The 22513-nt window shown below is 40.0% G+C and overlaps 1 protein-coding gene across 1 annotated transcript in view; it reads right to left on the minus strand.

The window, feature by feature from the left end:
- The window catches only part of LOC136885413 (roundabout homolog 3), a 301768-nt gene that overhangs the window by 87788 nt on the left and 191467 nt on the right, over positions 1-22513 (minus strand). Inside the window, exon 5 of the mRNA XM_068230336.1 lies at positions 17402-17524. Coding sequence (XP_068086437.1) covers positions 17402-17524 — 123 coding nt within the window. The remainder of the gene's footprint in view (positions 1-17401; positions 17525-22513) is intronic.

Raw genomic sequence — 22513 nt, forward strand, 5'->3', positions numbered from 1 at the left:
TGTATAAATAGAGTGTGCTGTAATATAATGTGTACCTTCAGTGACGTCACATTAGTCGTTACCGTAGGCCTTGGTCGCCAAAGATGCTGCGGCTGTGGATTTGTATAAATAGAGTGTGCTGTAATATAATGTGTACCTTCAGTGACGTCACATTAGTCGTTACCGTAGGCCTTGGTCGCCAAAGATGCTGCGGCTGTGGATTTGTATAAATAGAGTGTGCTGTAATATAATGTGTACCTTCAGTGACGTCACATTAATCGTTACCGTAGGCCTTGGTCGCCAAAGATGCAGGCACTACAAGTGAAGTTCCTTTGACGTAGCCTTGCAGTTCACCTTCATGAAACATTGAGTTCCATTTATTGAAAGACATATTCAAAATCATTAGCTTTTCGCAAAGATAAATGTTTATTTTTATTTGGAAGTTACGTTCTCTTTCAGAGGGAAAATCAATCCTAATGGAAGGCATTTTGATCATGTCTTGTAAGAAAGAGTTTCATGCGGTATGCTGGTACGCTCGATGCCTGTGTGTTCCCTATGATTAATGTTGTATGTAGATTTGTAAAAAGTGGATTCTAACGCGTAAATAAAGCGTTTCCGGTCCATGTTCATATAACATATTTTCTTCGTCTACGTGTGAGGAATGTGTCCTGAAGGTTTGGCTATAACTTACTGTTACAGCCTGTATATGCTGCTATTGTTATTGTTCCACGCTGTATATGCTTCTATTGTGATTATTTTTCTTTTGCGCTTTTTTATTGAAATGTATATATGACTTCATTTCATTTTAATGGCAAGTATAAGTTCGCTGTAAGGGACTTAGATATATTTTTTCTAGTCTAAGTCCCTCTCTTCTGTTTTGAGCGTGTACTGCAATGCATTTCGCTCTCCGCTCTAATTCCTACAACAACCACAGTAAGGAGGTGAGGCTGACACTGAAGGTCGTCAACCGTACACTCACTCTGCACACGATAAGGAACCTTGTTTGGAACTCTCAGCTTATTGCTGAGTTTCAAGACACGCAACAACTGCGCAAACTAGTTTGCAACTCAGAGTGGACAAACCAACGAGATACAGGAAGATGACAGGATTACACAGCAGAGGGGACAAGATCTCTAATCTGTATCCTTGTTTGACGGGTTATATTTTGTCATTTAGCGGAGAGCATCTAGAGTGGAACGCACAGATAGAAGTATGAGATGTGGGGATGCCAAGTTGCCCACTAATAAAAGCACGGATAGGAATAGTATAAGTGTAAGCACTTTCTCATGCTGTCATATCTTTAATTCCAAAGCAGTGACCTATATTTTTGGGAAGCTCAAACATTTCCTGATAGTCCAAATGAATTTTTAACTTCAAACCCCGAGAAAGTGTTTTCGAGATATTAATGAGGATAAATGGAAGATGATGTGCAGCGATGTTTGAAGATAGAAGCATGCATTGTTGAGGCACTTCTAAGCCCCGCAGAAACTCTAAAAGTTGGTACCAGAGCAGCTGATACGCCCATGATTCCTTAAAAACAAAAACATTTCCAAATATCCCCGAGCGGTTTGAGTTGGCACGTTCAAATTTGGGGCTCACAAGCAAAACAGCATAAGTACTGAAGCCGTATAGAAATTACAAAACCAATGTTCTAAATACACCTGGGTGAAATACACACCATTATCTAAACCGTATTAAGATCGAGAAACGGTAAATGGTTGAGTTTATAAAATGAACGGTAGGCACAATTAAAACAAGAAAAGAAAATCATAAAACAACAAAATGGAAATCTATGTTAAATTTATATACAGTCGAAACCGTTTACTGCGACATCGCTTATAACGAGTACTGGATATAACGGCGAAATATAACTCTCCCGTCTAAATCTTATATAAACAATGTATTTAAAAACTCGGTTAGTACGACATCGCTTATAACGATGTATCGTATAAAACGACGTATTTTATAACATTTTCGAATAAATGTATCGGCTATAACGTGCGATGTTGACTTTTATTTCTTATGTATTTGGAAATTGCTGACAGCAATGTAAAGCTTATTTCCAAACTCTTGTTTTCAGTAGATTGTAAATCAGTCTGGCTGTTAAATATTCAAGGCAGGTATCGCTGTGAAGGTGTCACAAAAATACGAGGAAGTGTTTAATATATATATTTGCTAGTTGCTTTACGTCGCACCGACACAGATAGGTCTTATGGCGACGATGGGAGAGGAAAGGCTTAGGAGTTGGAAGGAAGAGGCCGTGGCCTTAATTAAGGTACAGCCCAGCATTTGCCTGGTGTGAAGATGGGAAACCACGGAAAACCATTTTCAGGGCTGCCGATAGTGGGATTCGAACCTACTATCTCCCTATGCAAGTTCACAGCCGCGCGCCTCTAGGCGCACGGCCAACTCGCCCGGTAGTGTTTAAGTCACACATAATATGGTGATTAGGAAACAAACGTGTGCCTTTCGAAGGAATTCTGTGTACCACACTCAACGATTGCTGCGATTTGGAAGGTCAAAGAGAACATTGTTGATTAATTTACATTGTTTCCTCATTTATTATTGCATATTTTGCTGACTTACTGTGTAAATATTAGAAGAATTTTCCTCTCAGCCCCAGTCCACAAATACAGGACTAATTTCACGTATGATTTTAGAGGTGTTTTCATTTCCGAATTTGGCTAATTGTGGAGCGCATTGAACTTAGAGCTTCTTGGGCTTTCTTTTCTTCCGAAAACATCTTCATTCTTTCGCTTCTCTCTTTCTCTCTTCTTCGGAAATGATCTGTTTGGGCCTCCGTTTTAGTGGTTTCTCTTCAAATGTTTTTAGGCTGTCGATTCTTTTTTAGCTCTTTTTTCATCGGGCGAGTTTGCTGTGTAGTTAGGGACACGCAGCTCTGAGCTTCCATCCGGGAAATAGTGGGTTCAAACCCCACTGACGGCAGCCCTGCAAATGGTTTCCGTGGTTTAGCAATTTCAACCAATAAATGCTGGGGCTGTAGATTAATTAAGGCCACGGCAGCTTCCTTTCTCACTAATAGGCCTTTCCTATCCCATCGTCGTCATAAGACCTATCTGTGTCGGTGCGACGTAAAGCAAAATTTAAAAACGGAAAGGAACTTTCTTCTATTGTGCATCATATCTAGTGTAGTTCCAACTTTCTCTACACTTCTCTTGACCTCTTCTGCTCACTTGCAGGTGGAATTTAACCCTACGATGTATTTGATTTTTTTTTTTTTTTTTTTTTTTGCTATTGGCTTAACGTCGCACCGACACAGATAGGTCTTACGGCGACGATGGGTCAGGAAATTGCTAGGAGTGGGAAGGAAGCGGCCGTGGCCTTAATTATGGTACAGCCCCAGCATTTGCCTGGTGTAAAAATGGGAAACCACGGAAAACCATTTTCAGGGCTGCCGACAGTGGGGTTCGAACCCACTATCTCCCGAATACTGGATACTGGCCGCATTTAAGCGACTGCAGCCATCGAGCTCGGTATTTGAAAATCCCTTTTGCCACTCGTTCGGTAGACTTTTTAAAATGCTGTTTGTTCCAGGCGTTGACCTATGAAGATCTTTTGCCGCTACTTGCACCGTATGTGGCGAACCTCCGTGTATTATGTAAATGGCGGAATTATAACGTGTTGAATGTGAGGGAAGGAACGACAAAGACGACACAAGCACCCAGTTCCCAGGCCAAGGATATTAATCATTTACAATCAAAAACCCCTGACCCGGCCGGGAATAGAACCCGGGGCCGGACGTCGGTAGTTTTACTGGCACGTAAAAGAACTCCTGCGGGAATAAATTCCGGCACTTCAGCGTCTCCGAAAACCGTAAAAGGGTGGTTGGTGGTACGTAAAGCAATTAACATTCTGTTATAATTACTATTATTATTCCTTTTGGTCAGTCGTTTGTCATCTGTTTGTACTAGGTGTCCGTAGAATTTCATGCTTTATTCTTTTTTTCTTTATTCTGTTAATGAAGAGCGTAAATGTGCTGCCTCAAACTTAGAAATATTACATTTTTATCAGCAAAGTTTAAAGACCGGTTTGTGCCACTCTCGCCTATAACTACTGTTCATTGGCTGTCCCTTCAGAGTCGTTATAACTCGTTTCGACTGTGTATATTTACTAGGGGGGTCGAATATAAACGGGACTTTATTTTTTATTTAAACTCATTTAGTGAAAAACTCAAGGCAACTACAATTTAATTTTTCACATAGTTTCTTGCTTTGGAAATGCATTTGTCCCAGCGTATGGGCAGCATTTTTATGCCCTCATCGTAAAAAGAACAGAGTCGTGTCACCAGCCAGTTGTGCAAGAAGACTTCCACATTCTCTTCATCTTCAAATCGTTGCCCTCCTGGAACTTCTTTAAGCGGTACTAACAAATGGAAATCGCAGGGCGATAAGTCTGGGCTGTAAGGAGGATGATCAAGTGTAGTCCTGTGGATTTTCTGTATCTCTGAGACAGTTAGAGCTGAAGTATGGGGCCGCGCATTGTCGTGGAAGAGGATGGCTTGTCGAATCGGTCGGCCTAGTCTTTTGCGGCGATACGCAACCCTCGCCTTGTTCAACAGCTCGCGGTAGTAAGCAGTATTGATTGTGCGTCGCTCATGCAAGAAATCAATAAGCAAAGTGCATCACCGATCACAAAAAAACGGTTGAAGAGACCTTGCCAGCTGACAGTCGAGTCTTGGCTCTTACTGGTGCTGCCTCCCCTTTCCTCTGCCACTCCATACTGGATTGTTTGGATTCGGGAGTGAAGTGGTGGACCCATGTTTTGTCGCACGTGAAGATCCGACTCAAAACTGTATCACCATCTTCCACAAACCTTGCTGTAAGCCTCTGAAAGGCCTCCAAACGTCTCAACTTCAGAATCTCGGTCAAAAGGCGAGAGACCCATCTGGAAAACACTTTACGGAACTGTTGGTCGTTTGTGATGATTGCTTGACAGCTCCCATAACTGATGCCGACTTCTTCTGCAGTTTCTGATACTGTCGCCCGTCGATCGTCGTCAATAATATTTTAACCGCACGAATGTTTTCGTCTGTAATGCTTGTCCGAAGATGGCGATAGTGTTGCTGATTTTCCACATGTTCTCGTCTTTCCTTGAAGTTTTTATCCCAGGCAAACACACGCGTCTTTGACAATGTTTGATCACCGAACTGTGCAGTCAATCTTTGCCAAATTTCCACCGCTGTAACTCCTTCACGAGCAAGATATTTTATATTTATATGTTGCGCGGTGGAGGGGTGCACCTGTTGCTCCGACATGGTGAGCGTTACTGACAAAACGGCGGGAAATATGTAACAGCACGTTCTTCACACTCCTAACGGTCCCACCTAAGCATAGCAGAAGCGCAGGGTCACTCCTACCAACTGTTGATGTTCGGGAACAAAAATCCCGTTTGTATTTGATCGACCATCGTATATTTACTGGAGTCAGATACAATGGACTGTCAGAGGTCTTCTGTTTTCATATAGAGGTACACTGTTGAAGAACACATTTTAAAATTCCGAAAAAAAAAATGAGGCATTTTCCCCGTGAATTATTAAAATAATTCCTTAACATTCTCTGTTTAATAAATACACTTTCAGGGTACATGATCCATTACACTGCGAATCGCTGGCAGCTTATCTCTGTTGAACAGAACGCATCTATTTATTTATTGCTCACCCGTGTGTGTGTGTTGTAATATTCACGTACTCTACAGCAGTTGTTACTGAAGATTTTGACTCTGTGGTGTGCAGCGATACCTCACGACATGACTTGTACTGATACAGAAATACATTATGATTTTTATCTGTGCTTTGTTTTGTTGTTTACCTGTTTATGGGAGATGGTGATATACTGTTTCTAATCTTGCCAAACCTCTCCGAAGTGCTCATATGGAGTGATGGTATAAGACGCTGTTGATATGATTCGTCCCTCACATGTTTACTAAAGCCTTGAGCAGACCTCTTGATGCTATTCGACAGGAGTAGGCTATGTGCCGGAACCGGATTTCAACCTCTTCCTTCTCACTATCATATGGTTATCACACCATTCATTTTCTCTCATTAACCCCTCTGATGATGTTGACGCCAAGAAAGGCATCCGGTCGTAAAAACTCGCCAAGAAGATTCATCTCACTGCATTCCTGACCCCGTATAAAAACGGGAGAAGGGTTGGACATTCATTATTATTATTATCATTATTACTATTAAAGTGTTCGAGTTTCCTCCAACAACGTAAATGTGTCAGCATAATTAATTTTATAAGTAAATCGAGTGATTGTAGTGATGGTGTGTCCGTGGTTAGCGCGTTGAACTCGTAATCTTATATTCGATCCCTGACGAGGTCGATCTGTTTTGTGTTCTCGCAGAACGTGCTATGTCACATGTGGTAAAAGCGCAGTAGGTGTTTTCCACGTGGAAAAGTTCCGGCCTCTAAGTGTCATCTACATGACGCGTCGTTGGAAACACGTGCACGAGGAGGTCATTTCGAACATTGATATGATTTGAACACTTCTAATGAACTGCCAGTGTCAAACAGATAATGTGTTCTTGTAAAATTTCTTTCAATAATTTCTCCTATAGGAAGCATTTTCGGAGGTGTATTTATAGGACATTTTCTCCTTCTTTTGGTGTGAAAAATTCGCCCTTACATTTTCTCCAAGTACTTATTGTACAGCCTTTATATTATTATTATTATTATTATTATTATTATTATTATTATTATTATTATTATTATTATTAGTAGTAGTAGTAGTAGTAGTAGTAGTAGTAGTAGTAGTAGTGTTTCAGCTACCTTATGCGGGATGTAACGACATTTAATCCGTTGATATGAGTTGAACACTTCCAATGAGCTGCCAAAATCAAACAGATAACCTATTCTTGTAAAATTTCCTTCAATAATATCTCCTGTGCGAAGCATTTCCGGATATGTATTTATAGGATACTTTGTCCTTCTTTTGTTGTGAAAAACTCGCCCCTAGAGTTTCTCCAAATACTTATTGTACACCCTTCATATTAGTAAGAATAGTAGTAGTAGTAGTAGTAGTTGTAGTAAGGTTTTAGGTACCTTATGTGGGAAATTTTGTGTAACGTCATCTAATCTGCATTAGGGTCAATTTCGATGTTCTATATATGTTGCTACTAAACATTACTGCAAGTAACTGCGGGTGTATGTCACATAATTAACAAATTAATACTGCAGTGGCATCAGAAGAGACTTACGAACCGTTACGACCACGTTGCACATAATCAATGAAATGGAACGATATTGCCTCGACTCGAAGCTGAACGTCAGCAACTTTCGCTTGCCACTGTGTATTACAATCATAGTTAATTGAATTGGAGGATATAGGACACTTAAAGTGGACTAATCTCTTTGATGTGAGACTCAGCATGGAGCCAGGGATCAATACTGCGGTAATCTTCACCTGAGTACACTCACTTCACAAACAAATTGAGCAAATTGAGTATTCGCTAATGTAGTGGCTAACGCAAAAGCAGACCTTTATTAGAGTTGGTTTATTCCATCAGTTTCTATGAAGTATTGAACCGGAATCTAAACATAACAGACTAAAATTAGGGCCAAGAATTTTATCTCGCACTCGCATGAAGATCATAATAATATTCTTGAAAACTAAATCAGTGATATGCATTTCTAATTTTGTTTCTACTATAAGGGAAAATATTACTGATTCGTGATAACGAAAGTGGCCTGAATCCATATCTCTGTTCGGATTTTCTGTATCACGTCAGGTCTTTCTCTAAATTTGAAACGAATATCGAAAAAACATAAACATTGATAAAGTTCATCATAAAAATACATATACTGTAAAATAATAAGAAAAAATATCTGAAATTACTGATTAGGTACTGATAGATGTAGAATCCTAGTGCGCATTCAGATTTTGTTCATTCTGCCCCGTTTTATGTAATTTATGGAAATAAGAACGGAAAAATTCAAAATTTGAACAGTAACTTCAGTAACTTCAAATTTCGTAGACCTATATTATTTTAAATAACGTGTTTAAACACCGCAATAATATAATTCGAGTGTACAAAATTAACTATAAAACGTTGAATAATAAGAATAGGAAGTATTTACGACCATACAGTTGTTCAATTTTTCGATCGAAAGGTTGCGCCGTTTTCATGCCCTGGTGTGACTATAAGATGTACTCTTCTTTGAGCACCAGATATAATCTGCCAACATTGCTTACTTCACTTTACCTGGTATCTTATTTCCATAGTTTTAATACCTTGATGAAATCTTTCACCTCACTCATTGCACCAAGATTTTTGGGGAATTAGTCAATATGGCTGTGTAGAAAATGATATGGCTGTGTAGAAAATGAAGTTTCACACTAATGTTACAACTTAGAGATTTGAAGTTACCTAACATTTCCTTGGCAATTTCCCTGTGATTTTCAGATTTTTTTGTCAAGCTTTTGAACGAAAGATATGGAGATTTTTCTGCTTCATTCATTGACTGAAAATTTGGATCCCTCATTTGAAGCAAATACACCAGCTTTAATTCTTGCTTTAATTTTTTTTTCGGAAATTTCAGTGTTAAATATGGACATGTGGAATTACATTACATTGCCAAGCCGGTAAAAATTGCTTCATAACCCCAAGCTTAATATACAATGCAAGTGTCGAGCTCAAATTATTATTATTATTATTACTACTACTTGTGATGTACATCCACGAACAGGAGTTGTGTTGTGTTTAGGCCGACATTATTATTTACGATCTCATTGCTTGTGAGGTTATGTCATGAAACATGTGCTGTATATATATATATATATAAGTTTAGTTAATGTAAGAACCTATAATTAATAGTATATAATTTATTATTACCTGTATATATGACGTGTAATCCACTACAGTATTGTGCAACACATTGTAATTACCAGAATAACACTAGGTAAAATATTCTTTACATGATATCTAGGCTTTAGGTACTCTAGAAATTACTGTAGAGTGGCTGAAAAAACAATTTCTCTTTAAGGATAACTGGCTCATAAAATATACTTCTTACCTCAATGGTCCTTTTAATATTAAGCAAGAAAAATAATTACAGGATACTTTGTTCATAATTAAATTCACTTGTTTTGTAAAATTTTAGAGATTCCATTATATCTAAACTACCAGCATTAACACAACAATAATAGTACAGTTCGTCGCTGATTGGGCAAAAGTTAATATCTGATAATGCTCTTCCCATCCATTGTTTTTCTTAAGCCTGGACACGCCTCTCGACCACATATGGATATGCAGTCCATCAGAACAATATTCGTTGTGCTTACTTTCCTTTGCTTACGTATAAAGGAAAATGAACTTTACCGTACCGCACTCTAGGAATATATGTTTGAATGACTTACTTTCGCTCTCCTACAGTATACAGTATGCACTTAAGGCTCTTCCTTTACACGTTAGCACACGAAAATGAAGACAACAAAAGTTGTTCTGGTGGACAGCATATCATATTCGGCTGACAGGCGTGAAAAGTCTTGAGAAAGATAATGGATAGGAAGAGCATTGTGAGATAAAATGTTTCTCGAACAGCGACGAATTAATATAAAGATAAAATTGGACGCGATGAAACGGACCTACATATTGAACCCTTTAGGTCCATATTGAGGGATACCTACCTTCCTTACCTATCAGCAAAGTTCATGAGATCTGTCTCTTGGGTCGTATCGGGTTCTTCGTCACTTGCTGAGGTAAAGGTAGGGTTCAGTAATTCTAATCTATCTACTGGAATGAAAGGTCTGTTTAAAAGATTCCTATTTATTCAGGAAAATTCTGAAGCAATCTGATATGTCAACGGTGTCATAGAAGTCAACTGTGTCCACTGGACACCACAATCATTTTTACATAAACGTCAGAACACTATTGTGAGACTTTAACGTAACTGCCTGACGGGCATTCATACTGGAAACCATTGTCTCAAATATTAATCATTTAAGAAAGGAAAGTCTGGAAATCCTTAAATTCGGCTTCCATGTGAGACCACATGTACCATCATAGTGATTCGTTATGGTCCAGTCCTCGTAACACGAACTCTGGACTCTGGGTATAATTAAGGCCGTCCAATCGGTGTGTGCCACACAGTGGTTCTACGGCATGGACCCTTAATTGAATCGATGTGACCTGCGTCTATGTCATGGACCGACATCTAATCTTCTAAGTTACTTTAAAGTCATTGTGGATGATGACCGCAAGGAAATGATGCTACAATGGCATATGGCCCTAATCTAAGTCACAGAGGTTGATGACCCCCTGACCATCCAAGTTTCTAGGCTGAAGGCTAAACACAATTAAGTTACATCGGTTGATGACCAAAGTTTCCACTTTACTATCCCCAGCACATTCACTGCTCAATCAATCAAAGTTCAATAATTTCAACAATAGCAATGCTCACAAACTTTGTGGCAATAAAATACATTTCCTTCGGATATGTCCCCTTAAACGTTACTTTATATTTTAATATTCCCCCAGAAAAACAAACTAAAATTTCCAGAATGCATCTCCAAGTTATTCGCTTGATTAAAGTTATTTCAAAATGCGCTTTCACTGAATTTAATAATTAAATAAATTTAAATGATTTAGCGAAATGTTAAAGAACAGTAAATTTTATCTCCGCGGACTCTGGCTTCTTCACAAATTTCTACGCAGCTGTGATGTGAATTCAATCTTATGATATTTATCTGGCTGGAAAAGAATTGTTACATAATTCATGTCCAGTTATATATCTTGTCTCCTGATCTCACACTTTTAAAATCTAATCTAGTCCTAACCGTTATTAACACTTGGATATCCTAATAATCTACGTACAAACCAAACAACTCGCCATATAATTTCGATGTCATCTCTCGTCATACCATTATGAATTTTGCACACCCCTCACAGACAAACCGATCATCACAACCATCGCTCTATATTTTGGACAACCCTGAATTTGGTTACTCTGTTCCTTATACTCAAAGTTCGTGATTTCAAATGTTCATTACGTCCCCAATTACAGTATTTCACAATACTCAGATCATTACCGGCTATGAATTCCAACTAAATCCAGCATTTTAACGTTTTCCCCGGCCGAGAATACAGTACAATCTCAATTCCACGCGTGTCCCGTTATATCCCCGCTGTTTTCCCCCTATCAGCTGAGGCCTCTCACCCCCAAGTTCGCTTGGCAGTTACATGAAACACCTGGTTTATTCCAGTCGAATGGCTTCTCAAAATGCTCTCTTTAAACTCTGCCGACAAAATTAAACAAGTACGATATTCTAACCAACAAAATGCACAGATTAAGCTTCAAGATGCCCACACTAATTATACGCGTCGCCAATTAATACCGCTATGGATTTCTATGAATTTCTTTCCATTCCCAACATTATAAAATATACCTCGGGCTATCGTGTCCCGGCTTCAATGACAGGACTCTAACCTGATTCGCACATCTCATCTCAACTCATATAAAACATTCCTCGGGCTTCCATGTCCCGGCTTCAATGACAGGTCCAACCTGATTCACAAATCTCATATCAACAAAACTAACCTCTGTTTCCCAGGTCCACAATTATCATCGACAAAGAACTGGAATAAAATCCTCACTAGAAATCTCGACGTCTAATATCGCACAATGCATTAATCATGAATAACTGCGCATAAAGGATATCGTATTTAATAACTTGATTTTTACGAAAAAATGACTGAAACATTCTATTAGATCTTTTATTGTCAGTCAGACACAGTTTAAAATGGGCATAGAAGAACGTTTCTCTCCGTGACCAAATTCATCACCCTAGGGTCCCACCCGACAGCGCGCTTCCACTCGATTGAAAATGAGTAACCATGGATTATTATTATTAACGTCAAATTGCAGACAGAAACATTTACGTCGAATGAACATCTTAATTTGGCATCACAAAATATAGGCAGTACACTTCACACGGATGACGATCTACATTGGACGTGATATCACTTCGGAACCCTATTCAATAACTTTTACAACATTATACGGCACTCGCAAGACTTCAAAAATTTATCCAAGTGGAAAATAAAACAAATGACTCTTTTAGTCGTATTCTCACATTTACAAAACTTAGTGGGGATGACCACTGCGTCGTATATCCCCATTCAAATACACTTTTAGAGATCATGAGACAAGATATAAGAGGTAGTAAGATGGAAAGTCACCTACCTCATGTAGTCACGCCAGTGTTCGTCATAGGGCTCACCTGCGACCCTGGCATTTTATTTAGCCATTTTTACATTCATGGCTTTAAAAACCATTATGTTTCTTCAGGTTTCCTGGAATAAAGCATGAAAAAAGAAAATACCCTTCACTTGTTTGCTGAGCGCACACGATGGATTATAATTATTTCCGCACACGAATTACTTAATCACATTAGAATTTATTCAGTACTTTGTCCGTCCTATCTGGTACAATTATTTCACTCAAGAAAACTATCTCCTCATGGACTCAAGACCTAGCCACACTGGCTGAAATCTGCAGTTGAACTCAGTCTACTTTCGTTGTTTGATTTCGCAGAGCAGCTCAACAATTTTTCGTCCGCTTTGTATCACAAATGCCGGAGAAGGAGACTTCGTCATGGCGTCCCTTCATATTTATAGCAGTTACCCCCTCTCTTCGGATATCTCCCTTTGCCGCCAAGAAAATTTCTATAAATTTTCTGACTTACCTAAAGTGTAATTTCAAGAGTTTTGAAAGTGACTACATGCTTGCTACATTTCTGGCGGTAGTGTTCATGGACATTTAAAATTTATACGGGTTCGATTTGTGAGATGATAGACCCCCTTTGATAGGCACTATATTATTTTGACTTGGCTTGGTTCACGCCATGTACACGCGCTTTGAAATAGTTCACAAAAATGACTTGAGATTCTTCCGCCGTTGACACGTGTGGCTGACGTCACGTACCCCAGAGCGTGGGACCGAAGGTAATCACTCCCTCGTCACGTGTCAAATCCATGCTATCAAGAATCCAACTTTTAAATGATTGTCGATGTATGCATAATGTTCTTAGGGCACAAAGGTCATGGGTTCAATATGGGCTTTGTGACTATCCATAGGGGGAACTGAAAAATATAAAAAAAAAGATTCTCTGCAGCAAAATCGTTGCATATCAGTGTTATCAAAGGAAAATATGGATGGTTAATAATTTCGTTATTCGGGAAAAGTAAGAACGTATCATTATACAGAGTACATCAGAAGTGATGACACAATCGGAAACGGTGGAATTTACACTATAGGAGAAGCAAAAATTGCTTCAATGAACATGGGGTTGCAATGGAATCTTTGGATAGATAATGGCGGATGTCTCTTGACACTCCGTCACTGATGCAATTACTTGTACACATGGACACACTGTGTGCTATGCGTGTTAGTATATCTGGTGCCAAAGTCAATATTAATACAGAATAACCTGGCCAAAATTTAGACTTTCTCTTTGAATGCCAATAACGAGCATTAGGTTCAGTGCAATTGCATCAACAGCAGAAGCATTTATCCTGTTATAACCAATAACTTTAGCACTCATTATTGTTATAATTTTTCAGGCACCCCTTCAAAGTTTAGCATAAACAAATCAGCAACCACTCAGCCACGATCTCCCTCATTAAAGAGCGGTATATACATATCCCATCCATCAAGAGTAGAGGATCCAGATATAACTTTATTTAAATATGCCCTTTTCAATCCATATCCACTTGAATTTACAGCAATTGTAATAAGCTCCTTACTTACACCACTCTTAAGGTGCGTCCACACTTGTATCAGATCAACGTATCTGTATTATGATCGGCCTTGTGAGTATAGAATTCTCTATCAAGATCGTGTTTCAAATATGATACAATGATCGCATCGGGGATGTTCCCACTGAGATTTGGTCTTTTGTCGTCGCATCAAAGGGAAAATACGTGCTACAGTGTGGTCGGAGCGCTTCCCCGATCAGCACTCCGTATCATCCACTCTGTGCTGCGCATGGTTAAAGTTCCGGTCACTGTTCCCTTCACCCCTAACCTATTATCCGTCCTTCCGACTTCGTTTAGTTTTGCATGAACCTTTGTTATGGAACTACCAATTTGTAGAAAAATGGATTCGGAATGGACCAGGGGAAAAGTTCCACAACTGATAAGTTATTATCAACAAAAGACCATTCTATGGGACCCAAAAGATCCACACCACTGTAATCTATCGAAAAAGAATGACGCATGGGAGGGGATCGTGAATGACGTAATATTAAGTTCGGAACTCTGTCAAATCGTGCAAAAAAGTATCTTTTCGCTGCTCTTAGAAGAGCTGGCAGCAGCCAACTGAAACTGGAGAAACATTGTCGCTATATCGGAACCAACACTCAACTGATGACACAACACCGATGGTGGAAAACTGACAGATACGCATATATGATACAGATAACTGATACATATTGGGCAGCCCTGTCAAAAGACGGCTGCATCATGGTCACGTATCCAGGGCGATAGCAGGGGGAGAGGTGATACTCCCACGTTGCGCATCCGAGGTGGCGGATAGGGGGATTCTAATCGGCTTGCCGGCGGAGTTGAGCGAAATAAAATAGCTCTCGCGGAGCAAATACACAACCTCCTGTGGGTGGGGGACGCAGACGAAGAGAATACACCCACTGTATCCCCTGCCTGCCATAAGAGGCAACTACAAGGGACGACCATGGGAAGAACGATTAAGAACCATGACTCTAGTTGTGATCGTACCATTACTTGGGGAACAACATAGGTCTCCTTTACTTGCAGGTAGTACCACTATGTTAGGTACACAGTAGGTTTGCGATTAGTAGCAGCAGAGAGCGGTTCTCTGTGGGTTTACGGTACCCGTGATTGGTATTACTGTATGCGGAACACCACAGACATACGACGCCTGTGATTAGTACCATTATGTGAGCGATACCGTGGGTCTGCGTTGACTATGATTAGTACCCCCTATGTGAGGAACACTATGGGTTTCGTTTGCCCATGAGTGGCACCATTATGTGAGAAACATCATGTGTAGTAGCATAATGGGTGGAACACCGTGAGTCTACGTTACTTAAGAAGATGTACAATATTATAGGGCTAGGGAGTCTTTCATTTTCACGCCCTTCGTGGCCCTTGCCTTCCTTTAACGCTACATGAGAAATACCATGGTTCTACTTTACTAGCGAAAAGTACCATTATGAGTGGCAGTTAACCTGGATTTTGGACCACTTTAGACACCAAGCATGATCAGCTCAGGATTGTGCTTTGAAGCAGTCCCCTAGTCAGTAATACAATTGCTCTAAGTTATTTTATGGGAAGGTGGGGCATTGCGGGTCGGATCCACTAATAATAATAATAATAATAATAATAATAATAATAATAATAATAATAATAATAATAATAATAATAATCGTATGGCCTCAGCTACCGTGTGCAGACATTTCAATTTGACGCCATCTGGCTGTCTGCTCCTCAATTTCGACGTTCCGTTTTACTCCAGGACTACTAGATGGCAGACCGAGTAAACCGGAAATCTCTTAGGCGGCTATGGCTGAGATTTAATGAATTTTGTCGGGTAAACACCAAATGTGTCAGCGGAGATATTTTACATGCCGACATCGTACGCTATGGAGTGTCGAATGGACTTTTTTCCGCCCTTCAAAAATCCGACTACCTCTGCCGGGTTTGAATCCGCAACCTTGGGATCCGGAGGCCGACACTCTACCACTGATCCACAGAGGCAGCTGTCGGATCCACTGATTGTTGTAAGTTCATAATCATTGTTCGTAGCCTCCTATTTTGAATTCTAGTCAGTGGATTAATTTTAGAATTATTTTTAACTTTCAATAATGAGAGTTGATTCCGTTAATTATTTTGAATTCATACTCATCCATTCATTCTGCATCATCACGTTTTGAAGTCTGGTCAGTGAATAAGTATTGGACTTTTAAATTGACATTGCATTTCGTAACATTAGGGACCGATGACTTGGATGCTTTAACAAAAAGCATCATCATCATCATCATCCTTACATATACCACATTTTGCTAGGGGGCGCGAAGGACATTGGCGTATCAAGCGACCACTGGTGGAAGACCTACAGATTAAGAGATGACGCGAGGTCAGCGTGACAAATCTTCTCGGTCATTATTCTTGGTTTTCATTCTGGGTTCTGAGTGGCAAAAGTCACTGTCCTTCTGAGATGAACTTGGCAGGTTCGATCCTGGCTCAGTCCGGCGGTATATGAAGGTGTTCAAATACATCAGCCTGGTCTCCGTAGATTTACTGGCATATTAAACAACTCCTGCAGAACAAAATTCAGTAACATTTTTGATACAGTTGCAGCTCTCTTCAGCGTACACTATCGGAAAAATGTTCGTTACGACATGTGTCTGCTCAAAGAAGATTGTAAAAATGAATCGAACATTTTAGCGGCGAAGGACATCCAACTTTAATTTAATCATACGTCTTTATTTTGATTATTCTAAACAATTTATAACAACGCAGACTCTCATTCATTACAGCTGCTTGTGATAGTTCGATCAGCTTCCGCTTCGAACGGTAGCGTTGTGCCACATCCTGGGGACCATCTGGTGGTGAATGAACGTACCATTTCCAATTATACTTTTGTTATAACGTTCCAAATTCAAACGTGTCATTGTTTAAGAAGCCTTTCTCGTGGACAGTCGAGAATTCTTCTGAGGACGCAGAGCACAATTTTCTGCGAAACGTTAAGAATTTCACCTTATTTTCTTGACACGGCACAAGCCCAAAAGCCTATGTAATATCAATTAAATAATACATTAGCTTAATTAATCCTTTCACTCCCAGTTTCTCAAAGAATTACACACTAGCGGGACGTGTGAAGACACAATGCGTTCGGCACTATGAGCCGAATGACAGCGAATGTAGCCGATGACGGTTCCTGAGTGTCAGTTGCTAGACGGAAGTATAGTAACTTCGGGCTCCATGGCTAAATGGTTAGTGTGCTGGCCTTTGATCACAGGGGTCCCGGGGTTCGATTCCGGGCAGGGTCGGGAATTTTAACCATAGTTAGTTAATTTCGCTGGCACGGAGGCTGGGTGTATGTCTCGTCTTCATTATTATTACATCCTCATCACGACTCAGAGGTCCGTAGGGGCGTCAAATGAAAAGACCTGCTCCTGGCGAGCCCAACATGTCCTCGGACACTCTCGGCATAAAGAGCCATACGGCATTTCATCTTTCAGTACAGTAACGTGGCGTATTGTCACTGTTAGAGAAAAAGAACCTACATATTTCAATCGAGAACAATATCTACTGGAAGAGTGTTAACAAATGGTATTTAAATTGACTTATTAGACTAATGAATTTAGCTAATGATATTTCACAGTGATAAAGAAAGAAATTTGAAATATTGAGTGACCTTACCTTTCGACCAGATGGGGTTGGACGGTGGGTTGGAATCGACATCGCACTTTAGTGAGACTGGAATGCCCTCTATGAGCGGAATACCGAAACCTGGTTCCCTAGTAATCACGAAGGATGGAGTATCTGTAAGAAAAAATAGACATTCATGATTAATTCAACAGCAAATAGAGATTTATTTGATATTATTTATATGTTTCTTTGTAATGTCTGGAGCCACCTTGTTTCGGTTTTTATCTGTTATATTCTGATTTTCAGTAAATAAACTATCTGAAAAAGACAACGGAATTATACCTGAATTAAATTATTTCTTCAATTTGCTTTATGTTGCACAGATTATGGGATAGGAAATCGCTAGGAGTTAGAAGGAAGCGGCCGTGGCCTTAAGAAATGTACAGCTCTAACATTTCCTTGGTATAAAAATTGGAAACTGCGGAAATTCATCTTCATTGCTGCCGGCAGTGGGGTTCGAACCCACTCTCTCCCAAATGCAAGCTCACAACTACGCACTCCTAAACGCACGGCCTACTCGTTCGGTCAAATGGCCATATTCAGAGAATGGATAATGAACATTGCGGTAGTCTGTCATTATTGTAACGGCCACAGAGTTTTATGGCTTTATAATTATTATAAATAAAAGATAAATATTATATCCGAGTCTTTGTCTGAATGGTCAGCGTTGAGGCCTTTGTTTCAGAGGGCCCCGGGATCGATTCCCGGCCGGGTCAGGTATTTTAATCGCGTCTGGTTAATTTCTCTGACCCGGGGACTGGGTGTTTGTGTTTCTGCCAACACTCTCCTCTTCGTATTGAGACAACACACTACACTACCAACCTCCACAGAAACACGCAACAGTTATTACATCACTCCATATGGGGTTGGGGTGAAGAAGGGCATCCGGTCGTGAAACAGGGAAAAATCCATACGTGCGACACAGTTTGCACCCGCGAACCCATAGGTGTTGGAAAAGCGTTAGAAGACGGAGAAGAAGACAAATATTTTGTGGATAATAACTTGTATTCAATAGACCGTGGTATACTTGGAATGTGGGTAATAACTTGGTGTAGTACGGGTCTGTGATATGAGATATAATAAGATATGTGACGTCAATCTTTCTTTTCCATTATTAATTTTTTTCTCTACAACTGGCATGATGTATTTGGAACGACAGCTAAACTCTCACTGAGTGCACGAGTCAACAAAGCGCCTAGCTTTAGAATGTTGGTGAACAAACATTATTTTGCCGTAAAACTTAATATGGGAACCAACACTGCATGGGCATATTAACGGAAGAAGCGAGATGATTAATAAATGGTGGGAAAAGCAGAAACAAATTCATCTGCAAAATAACGACGTCATTAGTAAACTACAGAAAGTGACATTTCACTGGTTTCTCACGAGAGCAGAAAGAAGCTACTGGGGTGGATATTTTGCTACCATTAAGGCAGGTGTAATCGACAGTCCTGGTAAACTATTATAAGAATCAATACGGTAAGGAGTGGGGCGGAGGCATAAGGTTGAACTGTCGTATTATCACTCACCATTGTGTATCGATGGTTTCTCCTTGCTTCTCTTCATTCCTACGAAATATACAATAATGTACCCATAAGAAGACATGACCGAAACAACGATAATCAATCAAACAATCAATACTGATCTGCATTTAGGGCAGTCGCCCAGGCAGATTCCCTATCTGTTGTTTTCCTAGCCTTTTCTTAAATGATTGCAAAGAAATTGGAAATTTATTGAACATCTCCCTTGGTAAGTTATTCCACTCCCTAACTCCTCTTCCTATAAACGAATTTTGCCCCAATTTGTCCTCTTGAATTCCAACTTTATCTTCATGTTGTGATATTTACTACCTCTCAAAATCGTCTTTTCATCATTTAGGACACAGGAAAGTGAAATGAAATTTCTTAGAAGCAGGATAGGAGTGACAAGATGGGATAAGATGAGAAATGGGAAGGTTAGCGATATTGTAAAAGCTTTTTTTTTTGCTATGGGCTTTACGTCGCACCGACACAGATAGGTCTTCTGGCGACGATGGGATAGGAAAGGCCTGGGAGTTGGAAAGAAGCGGCCGTGGCGTTAATTAAGGTACAGCCCCAGCATTTGCCTGGTGTGAAAATGGGAAACCACGGAAAACCATTTTCAGGGCTTCCGATAGTGGGATTCGAACCTACTATCTCCCGGATGCAAGCTCACAGCCTTGCGCCTCTACGCGCACGGCCAACTCGCCCGGTATATTATAAAAGAAGAGCCACTACAGAACAGGATAGAGGCATCTAGACTTAGATGGAATGGACACATGAAGAGAATGACAGAGGAGGGGATGCCGAGGAGGATGTATAAAATGGAGATAACAGGAATAAGACCAAGGGACAGGTGGAGAAGAGGAGTGGAAGATTGCGTGCAGACAAGAGGAGAGGACTGAGCAAGAGCGAAGATTGGCGGGAAGACAAGAGGAAAAGGAGAGTGTCATTTTCCAAGCAGACCTGGCCAACAGCTGGAAACTGCATATAATGATGATGATTAGAGCCCGGATTTTTATGCATTAATAGGTTAGAATGCAAACCTACTGAAGTTAGTAGCAAGTATAGTCATCCTTCACAACGATTATGCTATGGAATTTGCATAAATATTAGGGGTACGGCCAATCAGAACCCCTATAATTTATGTTACTCTTGCTACATTATGGAAGAGCGGGTGGCTGACACTTCCTACTAACCAAATTAGTTTGTAATCTAACCTGTGACTGCATAAAAATCCAGGCTTTAATGATGATGAATGCCTGAAACCCAACAAGAAAGTTTGGGTATGCTGACGACTGGTCACTCACAATGCGGCATAGGGTTCTTGAAGTTACCGAGTCCGTATTGACCAATGATTTAACAATTATCGGTGAATATTTCCGCAAATGGAGGTTGCTGTCGCTAAGACAGAAATCTCAACCTTACACCTAAACAAGACGCTGGCCAACAAAGTGCTCGTGGTCTACTTTGAAGGAAGTCCACTCAGACATAACAGAAACCCGAAATATCCATGGGTCACGCTTGATAGAGCTGTCAGTTATAAACAAACCTATTCAGAACAGCTGCCAAAATCAAAACTCGATATGACACTCTCCAGAAACTCTGTGGCACATCGTGTGGAACCTCTGTATCGACAGCTCTGGGGTTGGTTTATCCTGTTGTAGACTATTGCCCTACAGGTTGACTTGTTGACAGCCATCTCAACCATACTATACGTCTTATAGCTGGCGCAATGACACTTACACTTACTTTCTGGTTTCCCATACCTAGCTGCATACCATTACCTTCTATTCGGCGGGATGGAACACTTGTACGGGAGTACAAATAACTACAGAAAAAATCCTGATTTCCCTGTTCATTCAGACATCCCTACCGTCAGTACAGGAAGGCTTCTCTCTAATGACCCACCTCTGGAATCTGCAAGGATCTTAGTTGACAACGAGTTTACTGGAGACAGACATGACAGATCAATGTTGCGATGGAAGCCATCTGGCTCTGAATTGTCACGCAAGATCAGGTCGGTTCTTAACCGAATAAGAAGCAACACTGGTAATGTGCCAACATCCTGCATCCATCCATCCATCCATTATCTAAAGGCTAAGCCTTGTCGCTGCAGCCACATCCCACGGTCTTCAGCAGTCCTTTTCATCGTGACATAGGAAGCAAAACCCAGCTGAGTGATTATGTTCCTAAGGTATGAGAGACGTGCTCTTCCTCTCGACTTCTTCCCTAGGACCGTTCCTTCGAAGACATTCTGGAGAAAGGTGTCATGTCGTAGGACGTGTCCAAGAAATTTAGCTTTCCTTTGCTCTATTGGATAAATTAAGGCCGGTTCTCATTAACTTCATTCAAGATTTGGATATTAGTCTTTCTTTCTGTCCAACTCGTCCCTGTCAGTCTTCTCCAGAACCACACTTCAGCAGCTTGCAATGTGGATTGTGCTTATTTAACAATAGATTTTTCCTGTTTTGAAACATTTGTTTTGCCATAGCAATTATTCTTTTGACTTCTGTCAGGCACTGATTATCATTGGTAATAACGCTACGCAGATAATAAATTTCTTAAACTGATCTATTTTTTCACAGCCTAATTTAACGTTTGCTTTCAATTCAGTCTTTTTTTTTAAACGACGATCATTTTTGTTTTCTTTGTCTTTGTTTTTAGCCTGAACTTCTCTAACGTGTTGCATAAGTAGAAGAAAATAACTTCTCCAAGTTTTGATTGTGGCGCTGAAGAGAATGTCCTCTTAGATCTTTCCCTGGCCATCCAGTAGAGCTCCTAGTTATGACATAGGGTTCAATCGACTACATTCGTGGCCTGGATATCAATTTTTAATGTAGACAACCATGAATATTAATTTTTAGTCATGTAGCCATTCGCTAAATAAGTAAATAAAAACTCTGACGTCCAGAAATAAGTTCAATCGCGCCCCTTAGTTGGCACAACCTTGTGTAAAATGTAATCGCGAAAACATGAAATATAAAAGTTGCTCGGAATGTCAATGATGTTGGATTCTGTATGGTGGGAACTTGGTACTAAGGTCAGCACTGGTACATTTTTACCCCTTTCTTGCATGGTGTAGCAGATATGCAATATAGAATAACAAATTGATTTGCACGCCTCTGGTGGGCATTTCATGAACCAATGCACGTTTATAGAATATCTTTGACCTTAGCCATTTGTATATATTTTATGTAGTAACTATTTGATTGGCATCCGTATCAAAGAGAATGTTTACTCATTATGTAGTATGCATGCAACGTTAAATAACATTCCGTTACTTGAAATCTTACTGACTGATATTTTTTCAATATTTTTCCCGTTCTATAAAACTTATGGAAAGTCCAAAAATAAAATTTAAACTTGAAAATAAAAAAATCATGCCTTAAAGCGTAACAGAAACTCTCCTCAATACGAACAAAGACGTCATTGATTCACGCACATACGCATTACTGCGTTACTAATGCCCAGGCCTAATGTGATTATCGAGTACCATTGATGTGGCACAATGGGGATACACTTGGTGGAGGCACAATATGCCCCTTTATTCCCTCCTTACACAGGTATACAGACCACTCTTGTT

The sequence above is a fragment of the Anabrus simplex genome, chromosome 14 (assembly GCF_040414725.1).
Source record: "Anabrus simplex isolate iqAnaSimp1 chromosome 14, ASM4041472v1, whole genome shotgun sequence".
NCBI lineage: Eukaryota > Metazoa > Arthropoda > Insecta > Orthoptera > Tettigoniidae > Anabrus > Anabrus simplex.